Below are 13,289 nucleotides of genomic sequence, written 5' to 3'. Positions count from 1 at the left end.
TTTTTTGACCAGCAGACCGTAAATTCGATTCTCAACACGCCCCTACATCCTCAGGTGACAACAAATACATTGGTTTCGAAAGGTGAAAAGAATGACCATTGTTCTGTTTGAAGTGCATATCGGGTGTGTACATACATTATCAAAGACAACTCCCATTTACAGTGACCGTGACATTGGAACTATATTTTGAAACTCAGGGTCCCGCCGAAGTTGAAAAATCTAACGTGGAGGGTGTGTCGAGGCTTCTTTCCTACTTAGGCGCCTTTTTATTATAGGAGTTACGTGCTAAACTAATTGTGTCATGCATCTCAAATTGCGTGTTTCGCAGCCATTGTTCGAAGTTTATGGAAAAGAAGGAATATGAAATAATGGCAACAAGTAAGGTGACATCCCAAGTGCTGGAACGCGTTGTACATTTACAGGAGGATTGGAAAATGGTGCAAAAGGTATGTAGACGAGCACCAGACAGGCAGATCCGCAGTAGAAGTTGGAACAAGTATTTTTTTTTTTTTATTTTCAATACTCTTCCCCACTTATGTTTCATTTCATTAATTTTTTGTTTTTTTAGAATTTTATTACTTCTTAAATGGTGGATGGTCCGATAACCGAAACATGATAGCAGGGTTGTCCGATGGATCTTGAAGAGGCTTTGATACTATCTTAGAAATTGTGGTTAAACCTAACTCATCCATACAAAACCGACTTTTGCGATGGGGATTGTCCCCACTTATAAACACATTGTCAAACAATCTCTTATTCGATGTGGAACTCTTAACATTACTCTCTTCGGTTTTTATTCTTTTGATGTTTTAGGACTTCAATTATATTTCAAAATATTTGATGTTTTAGTATATTTAATATTTTTTCTTAAGTTTACCCTTGTTGAAAAACAAACATTTAAACAATTAAATGAGTTGTGACTTTGACTTATCACATGTGAATTTAATTATAAATTAATACTTTTTAGTCTAAAACATACAAATATTTATCTATTTTAATTACTTCTTAAGACTTCTGCCAAGAGCTAAAATATCAATAAAATAAAAAACGGAAAGAGTAATATTTTGTTTAAGGGTCATGTTAACCGGTGCTCCCAAGACACTAGTTAAGGAATCTAAAAGTGGAAATTTTAAGTCAAAAAGAACACATTTTAAACTTTTAATGCAATGACTGCACAACTTTCAATGCAGGATACTACTATATTTGACACCTTAACCAATATCCGGGGCACTAGTTAACATTTTCCTTTGTTTAAACTATATCAATAATAAATAACAAATGTTTTTTTTCCTCTTTTGTCAAAAAAAAATGTTTTTTTTCCTCTCAAAAAAAAAGTTTTTTTTTTAAGGAAAATAACAAATGTTAATTCTAAAAAAGAAATGATTTAATTAAAAGCGGTGTTAAAACAAAATCCTAGAAGTCCATTTAATCTGTTTTCTCTGTCACGCATTTTGGTCTCTTTACAATAGAGAAGGTTTTGTTCCATTGCTCGGAGCAGAGCCACCGTGTCGGAGACCATACCGCCGCCACGTTAATCTTCAGTTTCAAGGGTAAGTCTTGTTCTTCCATAAATTCGTCTGTTATGCTTTAAAATTTGAAAACCCCCAAATTTCTATTGAAACCCTCATGTTGAGTGAGAAATCATAAAGAAACCCTAATTTCTTTCTAAGTTTATGTCTCGACAATAAGAAGTGCATTTTTTTATTTGGTGTTTAAACTCCCATTCTCTTTAAAATTCCAAAACATAACAATGTTTAGAACCCTAACCATGAAACAGGTACAAGTAACAATGTCGTCAAAGAAGGTGTGCATAAGAGACGCAACAATTAGAGACATATTAGATTGGAACAGTAACAACAATCTCGTTACTCGCCCGAATATTGGCACATTGTGTGAAAAGCTTCTTCACGTCGCGGACGATTGCAGCGGCTGTATTGTTGCTTATGTCCTCTCTGAAGGTGAAGAGGTAGGGAATGGCCATTTTAGTATTGCTCATTGTTATCAAAAACCCGACTTAAGTCCCAAAATCCTAGTTTTTGCGACTTTGTGTAGCTTCAGCGACTCAAATCCATAGCAAAGTCCCAAAAACAGACAAAATCCTATCAAAATCGCACAAAATCGCACAAAATCGTGAAATCCATTCAAAATCGCAGGATTTTGATGGATTTTGAAGGATTTTGTTCATTTTTTGATAAGGGTTAATTTTTGACCCAGTTCGTAAATTGACCCGATTTGAATCCATGACCCGTTCTATAAATACCCAAAAGGCTAAAAATTTTCATTCTTTCACTTCCCCCACATTTATGTATATGTATTTTGTGGACTTTGAACTTTAGTCATTTATGACTATATGCAATTTATAACATATATTTAACATTATTTTTGTTTTGGTACAATCCTCGATTTTGATTGCGATTTTACGAGTCCCGACTTTGCTATCCTACATCGATTCTACTAAAGTCCTTGGGTAAAATCCTTCGATTTTGATTGCGATTTTACGAGTCCCGATTTTGCTACTCCCTTTCGACTTGAAGTAAAGTCCCGATTTTGATAACCTTGGTATTGCTTCCCTCTTCGTTCACCATACCTATCATAAACGTGGTATCGCTACTGGTCTTATCACCGCCGCCAAAAACACCATGGAAGGTTTGTTTCTTTATTCTGTTATAATCTTGTTTTTTGGATTAGGTTTGTCACTTGTCGGTTAGTGTATAGGGTGTGGTATAGGCCTTTTAACTGGTTATGTATGGAGTTATTTTAATGGTTAGGTATGAAGCTTGGTTCGGTTGTTTCGTTAGGGGTGGGAAGGCAGAGTAGGCTAGGATTTTTGTTAATCTAGCACGCCACTGTGTGATTTATAAACCCATGGTGATTTTCTGTTTTCTGGTAGAATCTGAGTTTCACTAGGCTAGGATTATCATCTATTCCTGGAAGTGGTTCTTCGGTGAATTCCCGAATCATTGCCACTCCCTTTATGAGTGGGAGGCAAAACCAATTCTCTGTGGGGAAGTGTTTTTGGCTTCTTTTCTTCTTTCTCTTTCTTTTTGTTAGTGATTTTGGTGGTTGGGGTTTGTTATTTTTTATGTAGTTAGTCTTGTATGGGGAGTGTTCTGGTCCTCCGAGATTTTTCTTTTGGTTTTCTTGTTTCCTAATCTTGTGGTGCGGATTTTCTCTAGGTTCTCTCTACCTTGAGACCTGCAGCTGTTGTACAGACCTTTTTTGATGTTTTTGGTTGTCAATACATATTTTTTCCATTAATAGTCTGTTACACTGTGTAATTTGATTGAAGGTGGGTGCTAAAGGTGTCTTAGTGCACGTCCGGAAGAGCAGCTCTGCAGCTCATGGTTTGTTTGAGAAGATGGGTTACACACTTCTCGAGGTGAAGGCCAAGTATTTTGATGATGAGGAGGACGCTATTGTCTTGAGGAAGATACTCAAGGGGAAGCATGTTGCCACCTAACTGTGAGACCCACTCCCCCATCCTTTTCCATTTTCTTGAATGTATTGTGAAAATAATTGAAACTTTGATGGCTGGTTTAATATTGACATGATGGCAATGTGTTTTGTTGTAGAATTATTTAGCTATGTTAAAGTCGTGCTATTTTACTTGATAGTCACTAATATTTAGGTAATGAATATTTGATTTTTGATCGCTATCTTTTTGTGGAGATGCCAATGCAAGTATTTAACCGACTTTTTCATCCTTGGATAATATGCTCTTTACATGGATTGATGTAGTTAGATTTATGTGCAGTTTAACTGTGTAGGGTGGGCGTGAGGTCAGATTTTGGACAGTCGTAGAATTTCATAGTAGATAATTTCTTGAGTGTAGTTCTAATGGGAAATACACAATTGTTGTATACTTTCTTATCAGTGATTTCTATTTTAGTGTGGTGTACTAGTAAACTGTTACTTATTGATTTCAAATTATGGTAAGAAAAAATGAATGACTGTGTTACTTTACATGATGTTAACTACGACCTTATAAGGACGACTTTTAGATAGTGGAAACAGTTGTCATCATTAAAAATTTCTTCACATACTCAAACAGTATATTTAATTTGTACAATCAAGCAGTATATTTAATTTGTCTTTTTCAAAGATCTAGGAATTAAGTGTTTGCTATATACTCTGTATATTGTGCTCTGTCTGGTCGAGCTTTAATCATTTATGCTTCCTTGGGTTTGTTTTTTTGACTCTGCTCTTATTGGACTTTTTTCCGACTCTGTATATTGTGCTCTGTGTACAAAACTGCCATTTGTTCTCTTAATTGATTGGCATTAAATAATATGTTGCTCATTGCTTATTGAGGATTCATATTAGGGTGGGGTTTTGTTGGACTTAGATTAACACTTGGAGTAAAATGTCCTGAGGATCATAGCCATGGTGTTAATTACTTTTACTATTTGCGTATCTTCTTCCTTGTTAAATGAATTGGGATTAATTTGTTCTTACTGAGAGTTCACTTACAGACCTTTTACTATTTGCGTATTTTCTTCCTTGTTAAATGAATTGGGATTAATTTGTTCTTATTGAAGGAGTTCACTTACAGAATGCTGAAGTCAATTAAATCATGGTGTTTTTTGGTTTTAATTTCAGGTCTCAAACATGAATTCTCCCGCAGGAGGAGGAAGACCTTCTTCAGCTAGTCAATACTACGTGTTAAAGATTTAATATGTTGTACTTTGAATATTTTGTAGTATGATATCTTTTAAAGTAGGGGTGGCCACAGCTACTTTGATATCTTATGAAGTATGTCTTATGAACAATTTGATATAACCATAGATTAGGTGTTAAGGATTTAACATGTAGTACTGCGGGATTTTTCGAAGTTTGGTATCTTTTAAAGTAGGGTGGTAATGAGTACTTCAATATCTTTTGAAGTATGTCTTATGAACAATTTGGTATTGTAATGCCTTATATCTTGAAGGGAAATGTTAACTGGTGCTCCCGGGGCAATTGAAGTATGCATGCATCAAGTGAGTGCTGAGTAGTGAGAGGAAATATGGTTGTGCAATTTATTCCTGTGAATTTGTGATAATTGAGAAGGAATATAGTTGAGTTCAATAGTTTAATGGACTATAAAGATAGTTTCTTAAATGTCTCTAGTGTGATTTATAAAACAAGGTTAGGCAATGAAAGCTCTAAAACAACCAAGCTGAACCAATACAAGCAAATCAGACCAGGTGGACACAATAATTATTTGAACTGAATCCACACGAGAGTCAGTAAAAACATATATCAACAAAGCCTGGACACAAACACTGAAAAATATGACTTCACACATTGACACTGCTCCAAAGCCACACCGCATGCGCTCATGTAATAGACGAACCTTCCTTTTCTAAGGACATCCGCAATTTGAATCGTAATAAGATCTCATCTGCCACGGGCAAGCCTCCTTGTTCTTTATCTAGGACAATGTGTTCCCCTGCTGATCCAGAATTAACTCTTAACGCAAAGGAAATTTAGCTAACCTGTTTCCTTGCAAATCCCGAAGGACACCTCATATGCCTTCCGGTCCGGGCTTCCCTTTTGTCGATTCATCAATGTTCCATTTCCAAGATTTCGATGGAGGGGGACACCATCTAATAGAACATATATTCCTCCTTTTAATCTCTTCCATTGGCGTACCATATTTAATATTACGAACCAAATCTCCAGGTGAATAGAGACACTCTAGGCACCAACTCTTCAGCAAGAACCCCAATCTTAATTTTGCCAAGTACTAAGATCTTTTGCAATCTGTTTTTTCATTGTCGAACACAACGATGTTTCGCTGACACCAAATTTACAAAAAAAAAAACAACAAAATACAAAGAAATCCATAGCTCCTTTCGAAACCCTCCTAGCACTAACTCAATCTAGCACGGAAACCAATACCATCACTGCAACATGGCCATCCAAACTTGACAACTATACCTGCAATGTTAAAATAAATGACAAACAAACATCCTCATTCGAACTACAAAACAGAGAGAAAGCTTTACTGGAATCTCGTATGATATTTAATCTCCTCAGTTTTCTCCAAGTATTCAATCTCTTGCATAAAAAAACCACACAAGAAACTCTTCCTTTGGATGAGTGACCCATCTCCACACGCCACAAAATGCATGCATAGTACTTATGGATATTTGGCAAGTGAACCAAATTCAATCGAAATAATAAAAAATTCGTTTCCACGAGGACTGTATTTAACTTCCACTTAGCAATTTCATTATTAAAATGGATGTAATAAATTATATTGATGCCCGACGCAGTTGAGTTGTTTTGTAACATAAACAGATTAAAAACAATAAAAGATTAGTTTTAGAAAATTTGAGAGAAGTATGGTTAAGACCTTCGAATCCTCTGAAGCTCTCCTATGGTAATTCACACTCCTAGTTCAGTCAATGATTATTTAGTTTCACGACAGATTAACACAATAATTCTACCCAATCTCTTGACCTAGAATTCTCCCCGCAAGTGACAACCCCTTAATCTCTTAAGTGAATTCAAAACCGTTGGAGGTATAAGAACGTTAGTCCCTATGTCATAACCTAATAATGATCTATCTCTACCTTGATTACTTAGGTTAAACCTATTACCTAGTTCAGAGTTAAAAGCCAGGGTTAGTGGTCATTCAAATCTCTATGATCAATTTGCATATTCATAAAAGCTAGGGTTAATAGTCGATGATAAACATACAAAAAGCATTAAAACAAGGTAATATGAATAAAGACTAAACTTTCATTGAAATTCAAAGGAGTTCAACAAATTAGGGTTTCCATAGGATTACATCAAATTCATCTCAGGATTAACCACAAAAGATTTAGTTACTCATTGCTAAAGTATAAGCTAACTAACATAAGAAGAAGGATTCATACATGTAATGGATGATTGACTATTAGTTGTGATGGTTTCCCACTAGATCTCCAAAGTCTCTACTCCAAAATATGCTTTAGGTCTCAAAATTCGTGAACCCTTAATCTAAAAAAGCACCTTTATATTTATAAGCTGATAAAAATCGGCCACCGTGCTCCAAAATCGGTGGCCGAATTCAAAAAATGTGATGCCCAAGATGCCAAAATCGGTGGCCGATTTTCTTCACTCGGTAGCCGATTTTTCCAGTAATTACAAGGCTTAAACTAGCAGCAAAATCGGTGGCCGAATTCAAGCATTCGGTGGCCAATTTCCAGTCTTCCAAACTTCAATTTCTTTTTCTTTTGTAGCTTGCAGCTCCATGAATCACAATGAATATCCTTAAAATTACATGAAAAATGTCTAATAAACTAGTAATGACAGAGTTTCATCAAGTACCATTTAACTCGAGATACGCTTTTGAAAAATATTTAACTGAGCATTCACCTCTGTTGGTTACTTCCACCAAGGTCTATCTTCTTTTGCACTAGAGAGTTGGACTACTTCCAAACAAGTAAAACTAGATTTCACACGTAAATTAAAAAAAAGAGATATTATGCACTATTACGTACTACTATCCAGGAAATTCGAGAGTCTCGGTCTCTCCCTCCAAGAACATGAGAGCCTGGTCTCTCCCTCACAAAATCATTCAAAAACTATCCCATAATAACTTTCTCCTTTCATTTCTCTATTAATTCTAATACGTGATTATTATTTGCAAGAAATATTGTCTGTGCTTGGTACATATGCATAGATGAATTTTTTGTGTGAGTATACATGTGTGTTTCCAACTATATGGTGTATGTCAGTTTATATTTTGAAGTTGTAGCAAATAACATTGTTGTCCAACCACAAGATTTTGTTTTAATACATTTGGCCATTGGCTTAAAAAGAATCAAAGAAGATGAGATTGAAATGAATAATTCAAGTTTGAAAGACCATATCTTGTGATACAACTAAATAATGTGAGAGTGAAATGAATGTTTTATGTTTGAAAGATCATATTCATATCTAAACTTTGTTCCAAAGGTAAATACTTGGCTTCGATAGCATTGGCCACAGGTAAACACTTATACTATTTTTCATAATTGCCAAGTTAAACGCCATTTATTTGGTATGACCACTGAAGACTCTTTATAGAAAGAAAGACACTAATATGACATTGCTGAAGAATTGGTTTATGATAGCAAGAATATAAAAATATTGTTTAATTCATGCAGTGCACCCTAACTAGGTGAAGAGAGATTCTGTTGTTGCAGGAACTTATGGTGGGAACTATATATGTTAGTTAATGATGTATCCCTCATTTTCCTCTCTCTGCTTCTCTTACTAACAGCAATTTTACTAATTAAGCTTTCCCTAACGCCTTGTTTGGGAGTTTGGAGGGGAGGGGAAGGAAAAGCTATGGGGGAGAGAAATATAGGGGAAAATTGAGAAATCTTTCACATTTTTTGATATAGTACTTTTTTTTAGAGAGTGATAAATTAATGTTTATGATTAATATATTTTAAATTTAAGAATATTATACAACATATATTAAATTTGAAGAATTCATATAAACCCTCCCAAACCCCAAAGCCCCTCCCTTCAATGTCCTCTATTTCTTTCACTTACTCCTTCCTTATTTTTCCAAGACTTTCCTTCCTTTTCCCTCCAAACTCGCAAACAAAGCCTATATAGAAGTGTTTAAATTCTTTTGTAAAGTATTTCAGTAATTGTACAAGACCAATGTAACGTAATGGTATTCATGTGCACAACTATATGTTTGTACTTCTGCTATATGGTAGTTTGTGCTGTGAAGTTGCAGCAATTTCCATATTGCTTTTTTATAACCTGGCTTTTTTAAAGCTACACAATAGTAATATTCCTATAAATGTATGTTGTACAAATACAGAATTTTGATATACTAGTGCTAATCCATTACACAAACATGATACAAAAAGTTAGTAGTGTTGCTCAAACAAAAAATAAAATAGTATTGTTAACTTTAACACTAAACTTCAATTTGATATGATGGAGTCTCTTTATTCAACACAAACATTTAATGTCAAGGTCTCAACTGAATTTTCTCTATATACAAAAGGGAATTGAACTTTTGAACACTTAGGTTGAAATTATATACCACTTAGACCAATCTATTGTTGGTTTCAATTTCATAGTGAACACTTCAAATATTATAAATTTAGTGAAAAACACACTTCAAAATAATAATGCACATATTATTTAAATTTTATTTACCATTCACGTGTTTGTCTTTTTACTCTTTTTATTGCACTAACATCTGTAGATTATGAACAGTATTTTATATGAAATTTTAATTTTGATTAAAATTATAAGTAATTTCAAATTCAAATAAAAACAAACCTAACATTAATATATTTTGATAAGTAATTATTATATCTTTTAATAACACCAACAACAGAAAATTAACATACGAAATTTGTTTAAGGGTATAATTGAAATAAAAAAATAAACTAAGCTCTTGATCTGCTAACCCCTTTATATAGAACTAGTGTTTAGACTGACACTTTGCGCACGTCTATCCTCTCTTCTAATTGCACTTATGCGTAAAATTTACGAGCAATAGTTTTTATAAAAAATTTATTAAAATTATAGGTATATTTTGCACTTCAAACGTTTTTGGCACCTTTGTGGTCCCGAAATTTTTCATTCAGGTGTTTTGTGGCTTGAATATGGTGAGTTCCCAGCTAGTCTTATCGAAACTTTTATATTGGGACCACAAAGGTGCCAAAAACGTTTGAAGTGCAAAGTATTGTATTTACTATTTTATCTTTTAATAATATTATTTAAAATATTAAATAAAAAATAAATCCCATTTAAATAGGACAATCCCACTACAATGCGAACAATATTATTCATATCTATACTATAAATAAAGAAAAGGGACCCATATGAATAATATTGTTCGTATTGTAGTGGGATTGTCCTATTTAAATGGGATTTATTTTTTATTTAATATTTTAAATAATAATATTAAAAGATAAAATAGTAAATACAATACTTTGTATCTACTAGTAGCATTCATACGGGAATATAGTACCCATGATATGAAATGAAAAAAATTTCAACTTAACCAACAGAGGCATGAGAGTCCAATCATCTAGCAATACTAAACTAGCATTGATAGAAAGGTTACTTAATATTGAAAGAAAACCATGTAAAATAATGAGAAAAAAGGATTTTAAAAAAAGGTTACTTATATAAATTGTTTCTCCAATAAAAGAAAGGATATATGTAGTTATGTATAAGTTTTTTATATTAGCTATCTTAAACATCTTATACAAATAAACTTAAAACAACTTATAAGAATATCATAACCTACTTTTCTAAATTCTTATTAACAATTACACAAATGTTTGTTTTATAAGACAATTGTACAAAGTAATTAAGTAAATTAAGGAAATAAAACAAACATATAGAATGACCATGTTATCCCAAACTGTCACGGAAAAACTGAAGTTTTCATGATTATGACTCTATTCTCTCTCAATCTCAAGATAACTAACTGATTATACATCATAAAATAGAAGCCCTGCAAGAATAAATTCCATTATGCAACAAAATGTAGTACTTGTCAAATAAATACAACTAGATTAGCTACTCATGAAAGTGCATATATTAGACTTATCGTCAGGAAAAGGCGAATGTGCATAGAACTTTACATTAGTAAACTAAAAGTTTGGGAAGAAAAAATGCTTGAAGAGTTTACTCAGTAAATGTTGGCAGTGGCGATACTGCTTTCAATTCAGCATGGAAATGCCAAACTGAATCAAACCAAACTGGTTGGCAATTCTGACAAATCAAAGTAGTTGAAAATCATCCTGATTCGGTCGAGAACAAAATTGTGATTTCAAACTCAGTTGGTTGAAAAACTAGTTATGAATAGGTTAACATAGTTGAATAAACAAATTTTCTGATTCTGAACGAATTTTCCAACTGAACTGATTTCTCAAACATTTTTAACATTATTGCATATAAATCACAACACAAATCTTAGAAAATCAAAAGATAAACCATTTATTGTAATTCATGATTATTAATTATTTAAAGTACAATGCAAGATAAGAGAGAATCAACAACTCAAATTAACCATACTATTGAAAATAAAAGTAATGTCCAGCCTATGGATTTCCTTAACCATTGATTATTATCCAACAAATCACTAAGAATCAAATCAGACATAAAATAAAAAACACAATCAAAAAAACTAAACATTAATATGTTAAAGTTGAATCCTTGCTTAAGGTGATATCAGACTCTCGATGTAGACATTTGTGCATATTTGTTCATAGTTGTTTTGAAACTCAGGAATATTCAAAGTACCAGTCTTGGAATCATAAACAACCAACTTGCTATTTCCACCTTCCATTGCATAAAACTCTACCAACAGTTGGTCATCCTCGAAAATATATAAAGCTTTAAAGGGTTTGAGACCCTGATCTGGTATGTCAGGAACAATGTACAATTTAGTCCAAGACTCCTGATCTCCGTACTCCTTCATAATCCAAACATCCATAAACATATCACTACTTCTAGAGACACACAAGCAATCCCTCACCAAACCTAAGAATGGCGAATTATCATCATTCTTAGAATCAGGTAGCAAAAGATGTTGATATGACTCCTTCTCTAAATCAAAAGAAAGAATGAATTGCATACGTGAATCATCCCTTGCGAACCAATTAATAGTGCCACTCACAAATGTTCCACGTTGATGGATGTTGTAATTATTTGGGATGTCCTCTATTTGTGTCCAATAATCAGTCCCCAAAGTATAAACACAAACTTTATTTTTTAGAGAAACAGCAATGACCTTATAATTATCAATGAAATGATCATACCCAAAGCTTACGGAAAAAGCATGACCATCGCACGAATTTCCCAGGGGAGGCAATAACTTAAACTTTGTAATGGAAGGGTTCCACAAAAAAAAACAACCAAAATCTAGCATACCGCAAAAGATGCCATCGGAAGAGCACCTTAAGTCCACAAATTTCTGTCCATTGGAAAATAAAGTTGTGATACTATTGGGAGGGTAAAGTTGTGTCTGTGTAAAAATGGAAGAAGTAGATAAAATCGATGGGATTGGGGAATTACACAGAAGCCACCACTCACTCGGGATGTCGTCAATGCATGTTAACATGAGGTGGTGGCGCTTTGTTGACGATTGAAGATGGTTTTTTGCGAATTTTGGATCAGAAATAAGAGAATTGAAGGACTTACAGAGGCACCGAAGCTGTCCGAGTAATTTGACAGGAAGCCTACAAAGAATTTCAGGCAGGACATCGAAAGGAAGAGTAGGAAGTTGGGTTTCAGTGGTTGTTTCGGCCGTGAGTGACAGAGAAGTAGGGACGATGTTGTTTGGGTCGTCTTCTCCATCACTGCTAACCTGCGCCATTTCTCAACTAAGCGAAGGGTTTTGAGAAAAATAGAACAGAAACAATCATAGATGTTTTGAGATATATCATAGATGGTTTGCGTTCAAAACAACACTCATAAATCAGAGAGAAATGGAATTGAAAAGGTAGAGAGAAAAAACCTAAAATGTTTGTTGAAGAGAGGAGTAGGAGAGAATCGAAGGAAGGTAATGGTCTCATAAATCAGAGTATGGAATTTTATAGATCCTATTGTTACTATGTAATGGGTTTGTTTGACCACGGTCAAAAGTTTGAATTTTATGTGTCCTTTTTTTAATTTTTTTTTCCTTATCTGTAAATGTTTTAGTTTTTTTTTTGAGAGAGACATAAATGTTTTAGTTGACGGACTATAAAATACGATTTGCTTTTTTAGTAAGAAAAAAATGACAGATTTGCTTTTATTTCATTGTTCAACGAGTAATTTTGGTAACGTTTTAAATACAATTAAATCAGTCTACACTTTTTTTTTTCTAATAAAAATTTTGACAATCTTTTTACGAATGTATTTAAATAGTCTAAGACTTTTTTTGGGTAATAACATTAAATCGGTCTTGTACCAAGAAAATAAATTTAAATCGGATTAAGACTTTTTTTTTTCAAATAAGATTTTTTATCTTTGTTTTAGGGGAATAATTTTTTTTTTAATTTAATAAACATTTAGAGTGACGAGATAATCCCCCAAGTTTAAGACTATGATATTCAGATTCAAATAGCATTTTCAAAATATTTATATTTAATTCAGTTCAAAAACACCAATGAGGCTCAAAACTGTCATATTTGTCTCAGATACTTCTTTTTACCACAATTTTAATTAAACTTTTTTGAATTTGTTGAAACTATCAGTCTCTCTAAATTTTTTTTTTAAAATATTATTTTTGAATGTGTTACTAATAGTTCTCTTTTTTTTTTTGACAAGATTACTAATAGTTCTCTAAATAAAAACAATATATA

At 33.2% G+C, this 13,289-nt stretch overlaps 2 protein-coding genes across 3 annotated transcripts; one reads left to right on the top strand and one right to left on the bottom strand.

Moving 5' to 3' along the window:
* The first annotated feature begins 1,429 nt into the window (after positions 1 to 1,429).
* LOC146935320 (N-terminal acetyltransferase A complex catalytic subunit NAA10-like) lies at positions 1,430 to 4,884 on the top strand. 2 transcript variants are annotated; one of them, XR_015030183.1, is made up of 4 exons: positions 1,430 to 1,550; positions 1,778 to 2,646; positions 3,290 to 3,462; positions 4,600 to 4,884. XR_015030183.1 is itself a non-coding variant. In XM_085750501.1 (4 exons), exons 2-3 carry the CDS (start codon positions 1,790 to 1,792, stop codon positions 3,458 to 3,460), a joined length of 348 nt encoding a protein of 115 aa, XP_085606627.1. In that variant the 5' UTR covers positions 1,430 to 1,550; positions 1,778 to 1,789; the 3' UTR covers positions 3,461 to 3,462; positions 4,600 to 4,884. The 2 variants fall into 2 exon arrangements, 1 of the variants encoding a protein (XP_085606627.1); XM_085750501.1 differs by having other exon boundaries at positions 1,778 to 1,966.
* A 6,116-nt stretch (positions 4,885 to 11,000) lies between these two features.
* LOC146935319 (F-box/kelch-repeat protein At3g23880-like) lies at positions 11,001 to 12,813 on the bottom strand. The gene has a single exon (XM_085750509.1). The coding sequence runs from the start codon at positions 12,317 to 12,319 to the stop codon at positions 11,162 to 11,164; it is 1,158 nt and encodes a 385-aa protein (XP_085606635.1). The 5' UTR covers positions 12,320 to 12,813; the 3' UTR covers positions 11,001 to 11,161.
* Between the last annotated feature and the right edge of the window lie 476 nt (positions 12,814 to 13,289).

Source organism: Medicago sativa, chromosome 3, assembly GCF_051527215.1.
Source record: "Medicago sativa cultivar Bolivia chromosome 3, Bolivia_mono, whole genome shotgun sequence".
NCBI lineage: Eukaryota > Viridiplantae > Streptophyta > Magnoliopsida > Fabales > Fabaceae > Medicago > Medicago sativa.
Note: the sequence above shows the minus strand (reverse complement) of the source record. Positions and strands in the feature narration are given on the sequence as shown.